The 15,193-nt window shown below is 36.4% G+C and overlaps 1 protein-coding gene across 4 annotated transcripts in view; it reads right to left on the bottom strand.

Annotated features, from left to right (window-relative positions):
- The window catches only part of robo3 (roundabout 3), an 83,196-nt gene extending 79,537 nt beyond the window's left edge, over nucleotides 1-3,659 (bottom strand). Inside the window, exons 1-2 of one of the 4 annotated variants that reach the window (XM_017619124.1) lie at nucleotides 3,338-3,659; nucleotides 1,342-2,204 (exon numbers count right to left, since the gene is read on the bottom strand). In XM_017619124.1, the coding sequence (XP_017474613.1) occupies nucleotides 1,342-1,477 (136 nt within the window). In that variant the 5' untranslated portion in view covers nucleotides 1,478-2,204; nucleotides 3,338-3,659. Of the gene's footprint in view, nucleotides 1-1,341; nucleotides 2,784-3,337 lie in introns of those variants that run through there. The other 3 variants (XM_017619125.1, XM_017619126.1, XM_017619127.1) reach the window with 3 other exon arrangements.
- Between the last annotated feature and the right edge of the window lie 11,534 nt (nucleotides 3,660-15,193).

The raw sequence follows: 15,193 nt of genomic DNA, 5'->3' as shown, positions 1-15,193 counted from the left end.
AATTAATATACCCTTGTGCACAAGTGCGCTCGGGTATAAAAAGTGGTTTGGCTTAAATTATATTTATTTGATTTATGTCAGAACGAATTTCCGTCATCTCTTTTAAATTTTGTTTTTTTGTCATCTCCAGTGTAATTTCTCTAATTAAGGCATTTTTTTTTAATTACACTGAAGATGATACCACGCCGAAACTGGATTTTTTCCATAACAAGCTTGGCAAGGCATGACGGAAATTCATTTGAAAATAAATCATCATCCCATCCTATCGAAAATTTTAACAAACCTCAACAGATATACACTTCATACTTTTAATGATATTTACCATATTCAGTTCTAAAAGTAAAACGAAAATATATAAAAGAAAATTTTGAAGAAATCTTAAACCTACTGCCTTTCGCTTTAAGTTTTTGTACCAACTTTTTACTTTATAAAGAGTGATTTTCTTCGAAAGACAATTCTAATTTCAGAAACCTAGTTAACATTCTTGAAAAAAAAACATCTTTTATTACGAAAAGGTAAAATTATAGTTTCTGTTTGACTCAAGAATTTTAACATTAAACGAGTATTAAGTATTTAAGTACTCGCAAGTACATACGAACATACATATGTACGTACTTAGTAGTTACATTATGAGGAAAAACACCTGACCTAGTGAACGGACATTTAAAACATTCCATTATTACCAAACTACCTTCAATAGGGCAATTTTACATGAAAAAAACACACACACATAGCAAGTATACCGAAAAATTTCGCTCAGTCCATTGATCACGTACTGTACATTAAACACAATCATTTTACGTGTCTATTGCTGCCATTTGAAGTAATTTTATCAGCACCTGAATGAATGGCGGAAAGAAGGACTACACCAAAAGTTCACAGAATACTCGCATAGACATAACAATGCTGAAGCACAGGTATAAGGAGCCGAAGGAGAGAAGTAGTATCTACTTTTAACTCAAACACACACACATTACATTAACACACGCTTATCGCTTTAAGTTGGCGTCTAAAAAAGTTAGACTTTTCCATTTATTGTAGCTCGTTTGGTAAACGCCCAACATTTATGTGCCGTAACAATAACGCAAAGCAAAGCAAAAAAAAAAAAAACACAATTTATTGCACTTCAACGCTAACAGCAAAAAGTTTAAATGAGCTTTGAGTTTTGTTTTGCGTAAATTTTTATATATTTTTTTGCACTTTTTTTTTGCGATTTGTTTTGCTACTTTTTTTTGTGATATTTTGTTTGTCTATTTGTGTGGGGTTTTTCGCGCTTTTTGCCTAAATTTCACTTGTTTGTTTTTATTATAATATTTATTTTTTGTACTTTTATTCGCTTACCTTGTGCATACGACCATTTGAGCAGGAAAATTATGAAGATAACACGTAAATCCATGTGTTGACTGGCATTTGAGCGCCGTGTCGTAATGTATCTGCCACTGTTTAGGATGTGACTGAAGAGGCCTAGCAGCAACATTTTTTTGGTGTGGGGCTTTTGAAGGTTTATTTGAATATTTTCCTAATGAGGAATATTTTAAATTTCTTTTTTTATTTTGAATAAATCGTTGTTTTGCGTTAGTATTAAATGTTTGCGTAATTTAATATGCTCTCATGTAGGAATTTTTATTTTTGTATTTATTTTGAGGTTTTTCCTAGCACAACAATAGGTATGTACTACTACATTTTCTTATTTTTAATTTTTGTTATGAAGTTTTGGTGATTTTTTTTTTCAAGTAATTATCGGTTTTAGAATATTTTTTTTTAAACAAAAAATATTTTAATTTTTTTTGTGTCTTGAAGGAATTCACGACTTTCGAAAAGCATGTTATTGCACTGTTTTAGTATTGTATTAATTTTTAAACTTGTAATTTTTCACTTGAAATTTTTTTACAATTCTTAGAAAACAGGTTCGCATTAACTTTAAGTTTAATTACAGCTTCTTTGTTACAATTCCACACTTTTTAATAAGTTTTGAATTTTTCACGTAAAATTTTTCTACGATTTTTTAAAAACAGGTTCGTATTTAATTTTGCAATTCTTCATAGCTTTTCTGTTACAATTCCAAATTTAGTTATAAGTTTTTCAACTTTAAATTTTTTATGATTTTTTAAGAAATGTTTTGCATATTATTTTGCTAGTCATAGTGACTTTGCTACCATAGTTGCACAATTTTTTTATAACTACAATTTTTTCAAGAAATTTTTCTAAAAAAAAAATTGAAAATTAAAAACAAAATTAAATTGTTTTGTTTGGCTAGCTAGCCTTTGGGTATAGAAAATATGCGACTGATGCTCATGTCCGGAAATTCCATATTTACACTTCTCACACTCGCTTTTGATAAAATAAAAAAAAAGTTATTTCTTGATTTTTCAAAATTTCAGTTCTTTAACTTCTTCAAAACATTTCCTTTTACAAAATCCAGCAATACACCCAGCGCTCAGCCCCCTATTCCCTCCGAAAGGCGCTTTTTTCCAAAAATGTAGCCTACTTTAAGGCGCTTAAGTGCGCTTTAAACTCCAAATTGAAGTCTCATAGTCATACTTTTTCAATCGCTTGTCGCTAAAACACACACTCACACTCCTACACCAGTTCACTTGCCTTCAATTGCGCAATGTACACACTTCAATTCAATTAGACAGCTTAAATGCTTGCCTACTGCGCTGCAACACTTGCTGGAAACAGCGAAAATTAATTGTCACACACTTAAAACCCAAAATGGATTTGATTAACAAGACAAGAAGACGGCAGGCATGAACGCCTGACAACGACGCACTGTCGCTGCCGCCGACGATGAAACATAGCAATTAACGAGCAACGGATGANACACTTCAATTCAATTAGACAGCTTAAATGCTTGCCTACTGCGCTGCAACGCTTGCTGGTAACAGCAAAAATTAATTGTCACACACTTAAAACCCAAAATGGATTTGATTAACAAGACAAGAAGACGACAGGCATGAACGACCGACAACGACGCACTGTCGCTGCCGCCGACGATGAAACATAGCAATTAACGAGCAACGGATGTCAAAGATAAACAAAACGCTGACAACGAAACGCCGCTAAAACGATTTGCAATGTTGGCTTAATTACGATGACGAGACGCGACGAAGTAACGCGCGCGAGAACGAACGCAGCCGGAACTGTGCGATTAACCGCGACAGAATGTGCTGTTGCTGGTGGCGCTAATTGCGGTTGGGCTATGCTAAGCGCCTAATGGTAGGCAACAGTAGTCAAATGCGCTGAATATTAAAGTCTCTAAAGTGCATTGATTTGCTGTAGGGATTTAGATACTTGCTTCGTTGAGTTCACAGTTCACCATCGCCTTAAAGCTTACCTCAGCTAAATAGCCAATTAAAGCGGCCAGCACTGCCGGCAAAATAAAACTTTATTTTCGTCTATTTCTGTTCAACTTTTCACCTTAACACTTAAATTGCAATTCAATAATCCATTCACTTATTTCCGCACTTCTTTGATTGCACAATTTTATTTTCACTCTTACAAAGAAAGATCCATTTTCATCAACAGTTTGCGTGAGAAAAAAAGTTTTATAGAATCGACGCGAAGCCAACCGTAGTTGCGACCTTTTCGTACGATAACCAAACCTCAACTGAAATTTTCACGTCCTGGCAGGAAGTACACATAGCAGTTGCCAGAGCGCATAAGACAATTTTTTTTTTCGTTCAACAGGAAGTTTGAAGTTATTTACACACGCAACCGGTCGCACACATACACACGCACACACAGCAAAAGTGTGGTGAATAACGCCTGCTCGTTGTCGCTCGTCTTCATAGTTGCAATTGCTACCGAAATTCAAGGTATGTGCAAAAATATTCGGTATATTCCTGTACTCCGAAAGAGCGAATTCCTGTAGGCTTACTCAGCATTACTTCACTTACTCCCGTTTCGGAAAGGAATTGCAGGTGTGTGGCGTGGAATTTGAGCTGTAGCCGGGTATTTTCTGCTGTGTGAGTATTCGCATGCCATCAGAGCGTGGCAGCAGCGAGAGAGTAACGAGTTTAGTGAATGGAGTGAGAGCGGTATATACGTACAATTTTTGCACAATCAGCTGTTTGACTTGAAAGGTAGCATTTTAATGACTTTGAATGAAAAAGGGAAATGTAATATGTTCATAAAATTTGATAAACAGTAGGTTTACCGAAATATCAGTAAAGGGCGTAAGTTAATTCTTACTTTGGTTTATTTATTCTTACTTTCTTGTTAAGGTAGCCGAGGTTTGGTTCAGGTGGTTGTCCCAGATACGGGAACGCATTTGGACACTGGACACATTTTCTACTGTCCTCTGTGATACCACGCATATGTGTTAAATGAAGACGATTACAAAATTAGGATTTCGCCTTATTTCACTGCCCGAGAGCTTCTAAGGGATAGCTAGAAAGACCAGGCCAAAATACTACAAACTTAGCCACGCAAAGCGGGCAACCCAATATAAAGTACTTAGGTGTTTCAAACTCATCTTTACCTGACAACTGCGACAGTAGAGATTGCAAGCCTTACTGCTTGAACATCAATCGGATAATGACCCGTCAGAAGCCCCATCAACAACTAGAGCTGCGGCTGCGCGAGTACGTGAAACTCTTTCACCGCCCCTGACCAACCCAAAGTCAGAAGAGTCTTGCAATTGCTCATATCCTAGCGTTCGCCTAAAGGTTCGCTGACTTGACATAAGGATCACAATGCAAAAGTACTCCGACGATGGAACAGAGATGCTGTCAGTCATTCCGTGATGAGTTCAAGGTTCATCACCATTGCGTTCAAGGCCCTCACAGCCATTCGACTACCAGAATATATGCTTACCTCTTTTACGTCTTCGGCGTAACACTTTTCAGCAGTAAATCCACTCCTCCTTTAATGACAGCTACTTCTGCCTGGAAAACACTGCAACAGTCCGGAAGCCTGAATTTAGTGTTAAGGAAGAGTTAATCGCAACCAACCCTATTTTCGAATCTCGATCCATCCGTGAAACAGTTCACCGCCTGCTCTCACTAGACACCCGACCTAGTCATACACCTTTTGATCGGAAGCAGGATACTCAGTAATCTGTGTGATCAGGGTTTAAAGTATTTATAAATGGCATAATCTGAGTATAACGACCAAAATTGAAGATATTGCCTCGAAGGCATTACGACTTGGTTTCCGAAAAGTGTGCCTTTATTATGAATCCAGAGAAAAACAAATAACAAAACTACCCACATTTAATAAAACTAAATTCAAGAGTAATGAGCAGAATCTCTCACTGAGGCTGTAATGTTTTGGAGTTCTTGTGGCTCTTAAAGTTAATTGGAGGTGGCACATTGATGAGCAGTAGGTTTGGAAGGCTCGGTAGGCCTCCATGTAGTCAAAAGGATACTTTGCAGCGGATGGGGATTGAACTGTGTACAGTAGCCGCAATAATTCCGTATACGGCGCTGTTTTGGTGGCCAGCCTTTACTAACTATTACATTTTAAAAACTCACCAAGATTCATAGGTCAGCACCAATAGCAGTGCAACAAGGCATTGAGTTTCGATTTACTACTACCACATGCTTTTATCGGAAATTCAATTACTACCAACGCCATGTTGTTGTTGTTGTAGTGGCACTACTAAGCCCCGCCTATTTCGGTTCATCCTTCAATCAATGTCGTCAATGTCAACTAACGATAGGCCCAGGAAACAGGCTATTTCAATAAGGTCGGGCCCAAGGGAAAGGGGTGTCAGTTGAGTAGGATTGAGCTGGCATGTAAAGAGGTGGTTGGTCGGTTGGTTTGGGGTCGAGACTGGACAGGTAGATGTTGATGCGGCTACAAAATCCAGACCGCAACTTAGCCAGGGTAACGCGGGTCTCTCCTGGCAGTTGAAGCTCCGATCACGGAATTCAAAGGCCGGGAGTCGGGTCCAGTGGTTGGTCTAGGTATTTTTGGACTGCGTCCTTGTACACGAATAGGTGCCCCCTGACACTCCGGGGCGGAGGCCCTTCCTCTAGCAGTGGTCTGTTGGGGTGTTCACTTATGTGGCACCCCATCAGAAACTGCTTACAAAGCATTTTTTTGTGCTCCCTTACGGGGACATTAGCTCGTGGGCGTGCCTACTGAAAGTATCGGCATGCCAGGCCCTTGCAAAAGTCAGGCTAAATAAACTTGGTTAACCAATCCTGCAGAATATCTCAAAGTACCGCCGCGTCTATCTGCATCAATACCACCAATCGGGTGTAGGTTTTCATGAGTTTTCCAATTCGACATGGCGTAAACTTACTAATTGCCCGTTTACCAGATGAACCAACTATAGCCAATCAGAGGAAATATTAGATTGTCGATAAGAAAATCAAATTCTTCACGCGGATGAGCTCGAGATCAACGTGGGTGTTTTGAAAGGCCGTTTTTTATGGTAGGAAAGCCATTGACAGTCTTTTCTGAGGAATTAAACTTTTACGACAGCCACGCGGCCCCACTATAATAGTAGCTTATATTGTCAGATCGAAAGAAGTAACTAATAACTTAGTGTAGAATTTAACTAAAACTATGTCTCAAACAGCAGAAATCTCCTCTATCAAAGTTGCCGGGCATAAGAACCACAGCGGAAACGAAAGAACGAACAATTTTTCAATTAATGGTCACTTAGATATGAAACGTTGAGACTGTGGTAACAAAAACCAATTTTAAGATATCCGTAAAATTTTTTTACTAAAATAGCCTAACAACATCGTTTTTCCTTGCAATCAGGGGAACGAATGGTAATGCGGATTCAGTGGCTAATGGTAACCACCTATTAAAAAAAAAAGGCGAGAGTAATTTAAAATAGCGATTCAAGCCAACCAATAAATATGTATATAAAAATATTTCAGTCAAATATTGTGTTTCAAAAAGTATGCATTGGATTTGGATTGCGTGCACTTAATGAAATTTATGTTTTATGAAACGTACGTTTTACGCATTACACGTTTTTGTTTTAAAAATGTATTTTTTTTTAGATTTAGAATGATTATTATTTATTTTTTATAAGGTACAAAATTAAAAAAACTACACTAGCGAGTATTGTGGCTTATTTGTGTTCTCGTAGTGTCAGCTATTGGTGCTAATAATTTTATAACATTTTATTATTTTTATAATTTTCTGGAATCATGGGAAATATATATTTTTGTACAAAAATTCAATAAACAGTTGGTGTACCACAATAACCAATGTCAATGACACTTTCTTATTGAAGCCTGAGCTTTTCTCAATATTCATGGCAGTCTGGATGTCAATGTTGACTCAATATTAAAAAATCTTTATCTATACCTCGGTGAATTTCATGTGACTTTTTTTTTGAGTTGTGCTGAATTATAGACTTTACATTAAACCCCCCCTAAAGAGAAATCCTGCGGCCGGTCATGAAGTGATTTAAACGGAATACCCCCTAGTTACGATATACAAATATTGTTAAAGTTGATTAGGCNTGTGGCTTATTTGTGTTCTCGTAGTGTCAGCTATTGGTGCTAATAATTTTATAACATTTTATTATTTTTATAATTTTCTGGAATCATGAGAAATATATATTTTTGTACAAAAATTCAATAAACAGTTGGGGTACCACAATAACCAATGTCAATGACACTTCTTTTTGAAGCCTGAGTTTTTCTCAATATTCATGGCAATCTGGATGTCAATGTTGACTCAATATTAAAAAAAATATTTATCTATACCTCGGTGAATTTCATGTGACTTTTGTTTGAGTTGTGCTGAATTATAGACTTTACATTAAACCCCCCCTAAAGAGAAATCCTGTGGCCGGGCATGGAGTGATTTAAGCGGAATACCCCTTAGTTACGATATACATATATTGTTAAAGTTGATTAGGTTTCAAGGTATAAAAATAATATACCAGCAAAATAAAATACATCAAAATTTGCCTATCCTATATACACACATACATATGCACCAACAGCACACATCCTACGCAAAATAGCCCTTCTCTTTATTTTATCAGCTGGTAGCTAAATGAACTGCTTGTGTTTAAGATCCTTTAAATTTACCAACACTATAATAATACTTAATCTATATATATATATATAGCAAAAACCAGATGATGGATTTCCAAGGACACAGATTTTTTCATAAGTCTTAAAACTTACGTATAAAAAATGCCACTCTATATTCCTGTATATAAGCAAACTTAATAGCATTTCTCAATGACATGTTTGTTAAATTCATAATTNTATATATATATATATAGCAAAAACCAGATGATGGATTTCCATGGACACAGATTTTTTCATAAGTCTTAAAACTTACGTATAAAAAATGCATCTCTATATTCCTGTATATAAGCAAACTTAATAGCATTTCTCAATGACATGTGTGTCAAATTCATAACTGTAGACTAACACCAAGCCCCAACAGACGTACTACCTAAATAAAATGCTCTCCAACAAATAATACCTGAATTAATAAATTCCACTTAAACTCATCCATCTTCATCAACATCAACATTTTGTACAACAACAGTGAAGTCTCTTCTCCTGCTCTTCTTAAATAAATCCACGCATACAAACATTTATGTACATGCCTTCATTCAACTTTATCGCAACTCCATTTACAACTTCACTCACTTAAGCGAAATTAACGAATTCAAGAGGCTTTCCCAAATACTTGCATTATGCGTATTTATTTTGCTACGTTCGTAGGTACACAGTGTCGAACAAACTGTCAGAAATGTACAAGTATTAAGTGAGCACAGTAGCTTGGCATTTGCCCTAATCCTGCGTACCGGCAAAATTGGTGAGTCGGCGCAGTTGATATCAAATGAAGAGCGTATAATGTGTGAGCACAATTGAGCTTATCATTAGTTGTAGTAAAATTGCGAGTAGTTAAAAGCAACTCGTTATTGCAGTAAGTAACGAGCAGAAGGCACAGTGTGTTTTTAAAGTATTCAGATATATAGTTGAAAGTGATTTGTTGACTTTTAATACCCGAATTGGACTAGCAAATGCCAGCCAACTAAAACTAAAATTGCATTAAATAAATTTATTTTAAGCTTTCCGCTTTAATTTAAGGTGAAAATTCAAATATAAATATATAGGGTAATTATGGCAACTGTCCTTCGAAAAAACTAAAGTGAAAGCACAGTCTTTCGAAAGACTAAGCGTTTTATTAAAGCAATAGGTTTTCTAAAAATTAAATGAAATTAAAAAGTATAAATATATATTTTTCTTTTTAAAACCATAAAAACCGAAAATTACAAAATATTATCTAAGTTAGAAAAAAAACAAAAAAAATATATAAAAAAGAAAAAGTTAATAAAATAAAATTACAAAATTTATAAAAAACAGTTAAAATAATAAAATCTGAAAATTAAAGAACATTAAATCAAAAACCTAAAAATGTATATATAAAAAATAAAAAAAAATAAAAAAACGTTTCTTAAAATTAAATGCTATTAAAAAGTTATGTTTATTTTCAAAACTATATAAAGCCTAAAACTTAAAAGAAAATAATAGTTAAAAGGAATAAAAAAAGTTAATTAGAAAAAATGTATTTTCAAAAAATGTAATTGAAAAATTAAATTAAATAAGTTTCTAAAAATAACTTAATAAAACAAAAAAAATTAAATATGTTCATAAAGATAACATGAATAAATATATTTTTCTTTTTAAAACAATAAAATCTAAATTTTAAAAGAGAATTATAAATTAAAAAGAACAAAAAATGTTTTATTGAAACAAGAAAAGAATATAAGTTTCTAATAATTAAGAAGAATTTTTAAAAATATGTTTGTTTCTTTATAAAACAATACACTCTAAAAAGTAAATAATAATGAAAACCCATTTTAAAAATAACAAAATTAAATAAAATTAAAACAAGAAAAAAAATAAAAAAATGCGCAGTGCTTTACTCACTTGGTCATTGCAACTGGCTTTCTTTCAAGATTTTTTCAGCTTTTAAGTTGGCAAGGAGCTTTTTTTGTATCAATTTCCAGAATAAACAAAATATTTCACACTTTTTTCTACTGTCTTTCAATTGTCTTACAAAAGACTTTTAATTGTCTTAGCCAGAAATTCCAACAGAGGTGTCTCTTTCAATAATATCAGAATGAGTTATGTACCAAGGTTTTATACCCTACGTGAAAATACCTAAATACTTGAAGGTAATTGCAGATAACAGGTTGGTCTGTGAGCTACAAGTACCAATACACGGTTAAAAATTTCGGTTTCGATTTTAAACTTTTTGGACTTGTTATTTTATGGCCTTATAACAATTATATTCAACAATTTTTAATGAGCTTNTTTTTAATGAAAAACTTATTGTGGAAAAGCAACAATAATGTGAAAAATGGTAGAAGTGATAGCTATTTCGGAAATCACTTCATTTCCCCATCAGACTTCTTTCAGTAGGCTTCGAACCGACGACCCCACTGACTCAGCCAGTGGCAGCGGAATAGCTGCGCTTGATTGTGTTGGCAATAAATGAAAAAGTGGAAAAAAGCAACGATAATTTACAAGGCGAACAGTGCGTAGGCAACAGGCTGAGTCAGTGGGATCGTCGGTTCGAAGCCTACTGAAAGAAGTCTGATGAGGAAATGTAGTGATTTCCGAAATAGCTATCACTTCTACCATTTTTCACATTATTGTTGCTTTTCCACAATAAGTTTTTCATTAAAAATGGCCTCAGGTTCATTAAAAATTTTTTAATAAGCTTTTTGGACTACATATATGACCAAACTAAATTCAGTTTCAAATACAAACCTACCAAGTTTAAAAAAAGAGAGCACATATGGAATAAAATTTAAACCAGAATATATTAAAAATTGCTTAAAACCATTGACTGGTTTAAAAAGTAGACTACAAAAGATTAAAAAATGCAATAGTCCCCGCGCAGTTTGAAAATTAAATCCTAATTTTTGACCGTGTACGAGACACTTGGAAATTGCCGCCCAGTAAGAGAGTGTAGAAACTCTAACGGCTTCATGGGGACTGCTTCGGCCCAGATGAGCTCTTAGCCAGCTCAGTTATTGTAGGGAAAACCCTTGGATTGCAAAGTATCTAGGTTCTATTGACCACGATCTAAGGATCCGTCATCGATATGGTAAAGTTGAAGATCACCAAAGACCGTACTGCAATCACAACTTCTGCTACTCAGCTGTCCAACTTCCGCAAGGTTAAAGGTTTCGACACCGTGGACTTTGCTTCTTTCTCACTCACGAAAAGCTTTTGAGATTCACCCATTGCAGAGCCTTGTTGTTAGCATGGATAAAAACCCAGACTATGAATCCAGAATTTGGGCGTGATGGGTATTACTGGGGCCTTCTCTACTGCTTATTGACTTTAAGCAATGATTCGATACGACTTAGCCCATCGAATGTCGTATAGCTAGGCGACGATCGTTTTGCCACATTTAGTGGCAGGCTGTAGAAATGGTGTTATTAAGAAAATGTATAGGCCCTACCGTGAGGATGTCCTATGCCGCACCGCAGTAAGATGGTTGTTCAGCTAAATATTCGAAACCACAGGCTAATGGGTGTTGGCTCTGTTCGAAGTTGTTTTGTTTTGTTTTGTTGTTAACCCCGTCAGATTGGAACTTTAATCGCACTAAACCTCTTACCGTCCTGTGCTGTATCCCTGCCCCGTTACAACTTGTTAAGTATTGCGTCGGAAGGTGGTGTGAGCACTAGGCTCACGTCTAATAAAGTCTTGTTTAGTCTTGGTGCTGCTTAGTGTTTATATTGCACAAATGTACACCACCCCTGTCGGCTCAGCTAACCCCCAACCCCTTTCCTGATGTCGAGGTCACATGTAAAAGTGCTTACGTAGACGATCCATATACGCTCTAAGATGAGTAATTTCCAATTGTTTTGAGGAATTGTCATTGTGCTTTTCAGATCCGCTACTTCTTTTCTTATGGCGTTGAAGCTAGGACAAATAAAGACTGCGTGGTAATGCGTGTCGCGTCCAAATCGATTGAGGTGGTTTCGACAGACACCTTGGCCTATTGGGAGCTGCGTCAACTGGAAATTCACATCTGAGGATAAGAGTGTACGTCTATCTTCCTTCGGTGCTTCTGTTCCATCTCACCTATCATTTTCAAAGGGATTCGGTTTTCTCTTCTTTGAAGCTGTTTCGGTTTTCTCCTCAGCTAGGAAAACCCCCATATTGTTTAGTCAGCCCATTATTGGGGCAATTTCAACGTTGCCGTTATGCTCAATTTGCTGTTTATGCTTTTCCCCGATCACCATCATCCTCAAATCCAATAATATTAACACCATTGGGAAACTGTAAGCCGAGGAAGACATCATACCCGATGTTCCACAATTTTGAACCTTGTACTGAGACTAGTGGCACCCCTGCTGTTACGAGTATTTTCTCCTAACAATAGCGGGCAATTAGGTAGTAGCCGGTTGCTCACGACTATACAAGTATATGCCCTTTCCTAAGGGTTGACATCCGCCTGCTCGCAGAAAGTTAAAACCTGCTACTGCCTTTTGCTATTTCATTCTTGAGCATTTTGCGAAAAAATTTTAAATCTCTGTGATAACCTTCGTGTCCAGGATTGTGCTCACGTCTTTGAGAACCCTGCCAACCCTGTAGGCATTTCACTCAGAGATCTTTGATGGTTTCATTCCACCACTAGTTTCCGCTGAAGACCCGCACTTCGCCGGATGAACGAACATCGGTGCGGGTAATAGTACAGCTTGATGTCGCCTTGAAAATTTAATAAAAACGGTATTTGGCAAGAATTTCGTTTTTGCCGGTTAGGGTTCGATATGCACTTATATACATATCATAGGCACTAATTAGTAACTTAGTATATCAATTCTGTACAAAATAAAGCTCAAAGCTTTATCTTTTGAAAATAATCCAAATTTGCTATAAATGACATTTTTCTCAACGATTATTACTAAAAACAATTCTCACTAAGCTTCACGAATTCGATTTCCAAGGATTATTGGATTTGCCGCTAAAATCTTTGCCAAATAAGTGCACGAAATAAAAACTTATATAATGAAAACAAATACTGCAGCAAAACAAAGATAAGGGCGAAAAACTCAATTAGTTTCAGTTATACCTAAAACGGAAGCATCCCCTCGCTTCGTGGGCGACAAACAACCACTTTCACCTGCACACTGCCATCATCGCAACACACACACACACACACACACATCTCCACTTGGCTTTCGGCTGACAGTACTACTCGTATTAGCTCGTATTGACAGTGTTTGTAAATGTTTTAAATTTTCCAATTATTTTTCATTTTCCACTTCATTTGTGTTTGTGTGCGAGTGCGCGCTAGCGTATTTAGGAAAAAACGAGCAGGGAAAAAATTTAAATCCCTGTTAATTGGCAAAGGTGGCTTTACGGGCGTCATTTCACGGCTTTGCCTTCGTTTTGTTGAGCTTCGCGCTGTGCTGCGCTGCTTTGGCGCATTTATCATCGCTTGGCTCAAGCACTCAGTGGCTGGCAAAAAGAAACCAGCATGCACACGAAGACAGACACACACACACACACACACAAGTGCAAGCATACAAATGATGATGAGCATTTGACACAGTTGCTGCAAGCACATTATCCATCCTTAAAAAGGGACTTTGAAGAGCGCGCAACACAATTTTCTAGGTGTGGAAGCATAGGGGAGTGAGTGTGTGTGTGTGCTTGGCAAGTGGTTTCTATGCATTCGTAAGCGCCTTCAAGTGCAACAACGGACGAAACAAAAGCCAAGAAGAACAAGAAAAAGAAGCCGGCAGCAAAGTAGAAGGGAAGGGCAGGAGAAAGGTAAAAGACAACTAAAAGACCCTAGACATGACAGGCTATGGCATAAAATCAACCTAGAAAACCGCTACAAAACAAAATTTTCTTGCATATATAGAGGTTGCCAGAAGCACATACACACACTCTGCTAAGTACCGAGACATGACAAAGCGCTGTGTGGCTGACAGTAGCAGCTTAGCATGGCAGCACGAAAACTAACCAAAAGCAGCGACTTGCAGGTCTAGAAAGTCGGCCAACAGGCAACGGGCAATGGACCAACCAACTATCCAACCAACGAAGAGACCAACAGACTTTCACAGAATCCCTTAGCTTGTGGTTATGTTTGTAATCAGCAGCAAAAGCAGCAACAGCAAATGCTGCCACCCTGCTGCGGCTCACAACAATTGCAACTGCCCGCTGAGCGAATGATAAATTACAACGAGCAAGGTATGTATGTGGGCTGAAGGAAAGAACAAACCCCTGACAGATAAGTTCGTAGGTGACTTGGTCAGCATGTGCACTGCGAGTACATAGTTGAAGCAGGAATATTATGAAGTTAATACTTATACATACCTAAGATGGAAGGATAACTGGGAGGATAACGCTGAGTGGTTGCGCATTCATTGTGGCAATGAAAGTGCACATATACCGTTGAAGGTATGAAAGAGTGCATCTTTATTTTGAAATGTGTCACGAATATAATAAGCGGCCCACGCACTGGTGATAATTGGAAGCACGTGTGAAGTCATATCCTTTTGAAGAAAGCGCGGTAAATGTAGTGAAACAGGTAACAAGGAATTAAACAGTTTGAGTTACATATATTGCAATTCATCTCATTTATAATCCTGTAGCAAATGTGAAAATATGAGCGTATCGTGCATCTAGCGCCGAAGATTATTATGGAAAGGTAATATTTATACCGCTATTGCATAATATTTAGCTCGATCTTCGAGAAAGATTGCCGCAATATACATTACATAAACATTTTTGAGTTGAACTACCCCGCCAGCAAGAAAACTTACATTTTACGAACATTGTGTTTCACGAGGGATTCGCGATCAGTGAAAAGTTAGAGAAAGGCTCGTAAATTATAAAACAAAAACAAAATAAATAAAGAGGCTTGTAGTAATTTGTCAGCACAAGAAAAACAATTTCCTTCTGTTGGAAATTTTTCTTGAACCACAATATTTTATAATATATAATATTCGCATACGAATGCTTTTTCGATCCGTTTACGACTGTCATTTACAGCTATCATAAAAGAAATGTTACTTAATTACATCATCCCTCATTTGAAAAACATTATAAGCAAAAAATAAGTATTTATATAATATACACAAATATATACCGCTTTAACAAATCCAGAGCATAACTTTTTATCTTGTGCTTTTTTTTTTTAATAAATAGTAGAATTGTTTTATTACATGGGACTCTGTAAATGGACCTTGCGCCAAATTCACAACATGAAACTTACT

Source organism: Rhagoletis zephyria, unplaced genomic scaffold, assembly GCF_001687245.7.
Source record: "Rhagoletis zephyria isolate East Lansing unplaced genomic scaffold, Rhagoletis_zephyria_1.1 Rzeph_scaffold_01792, whole genome shotgun sequence".
Lineage (NCBI taxonomy): Eukaryota > Metazoa > Arthropoda > Insecta > Diptera > Tephritidae > Rhagoletis > Rhagoletis zephyria.
The sequence above is the reverse complement of the archived record's forward strand: the minus strand, read 5'-3'. Positions and strand labels throughout refer to the sequence as shown.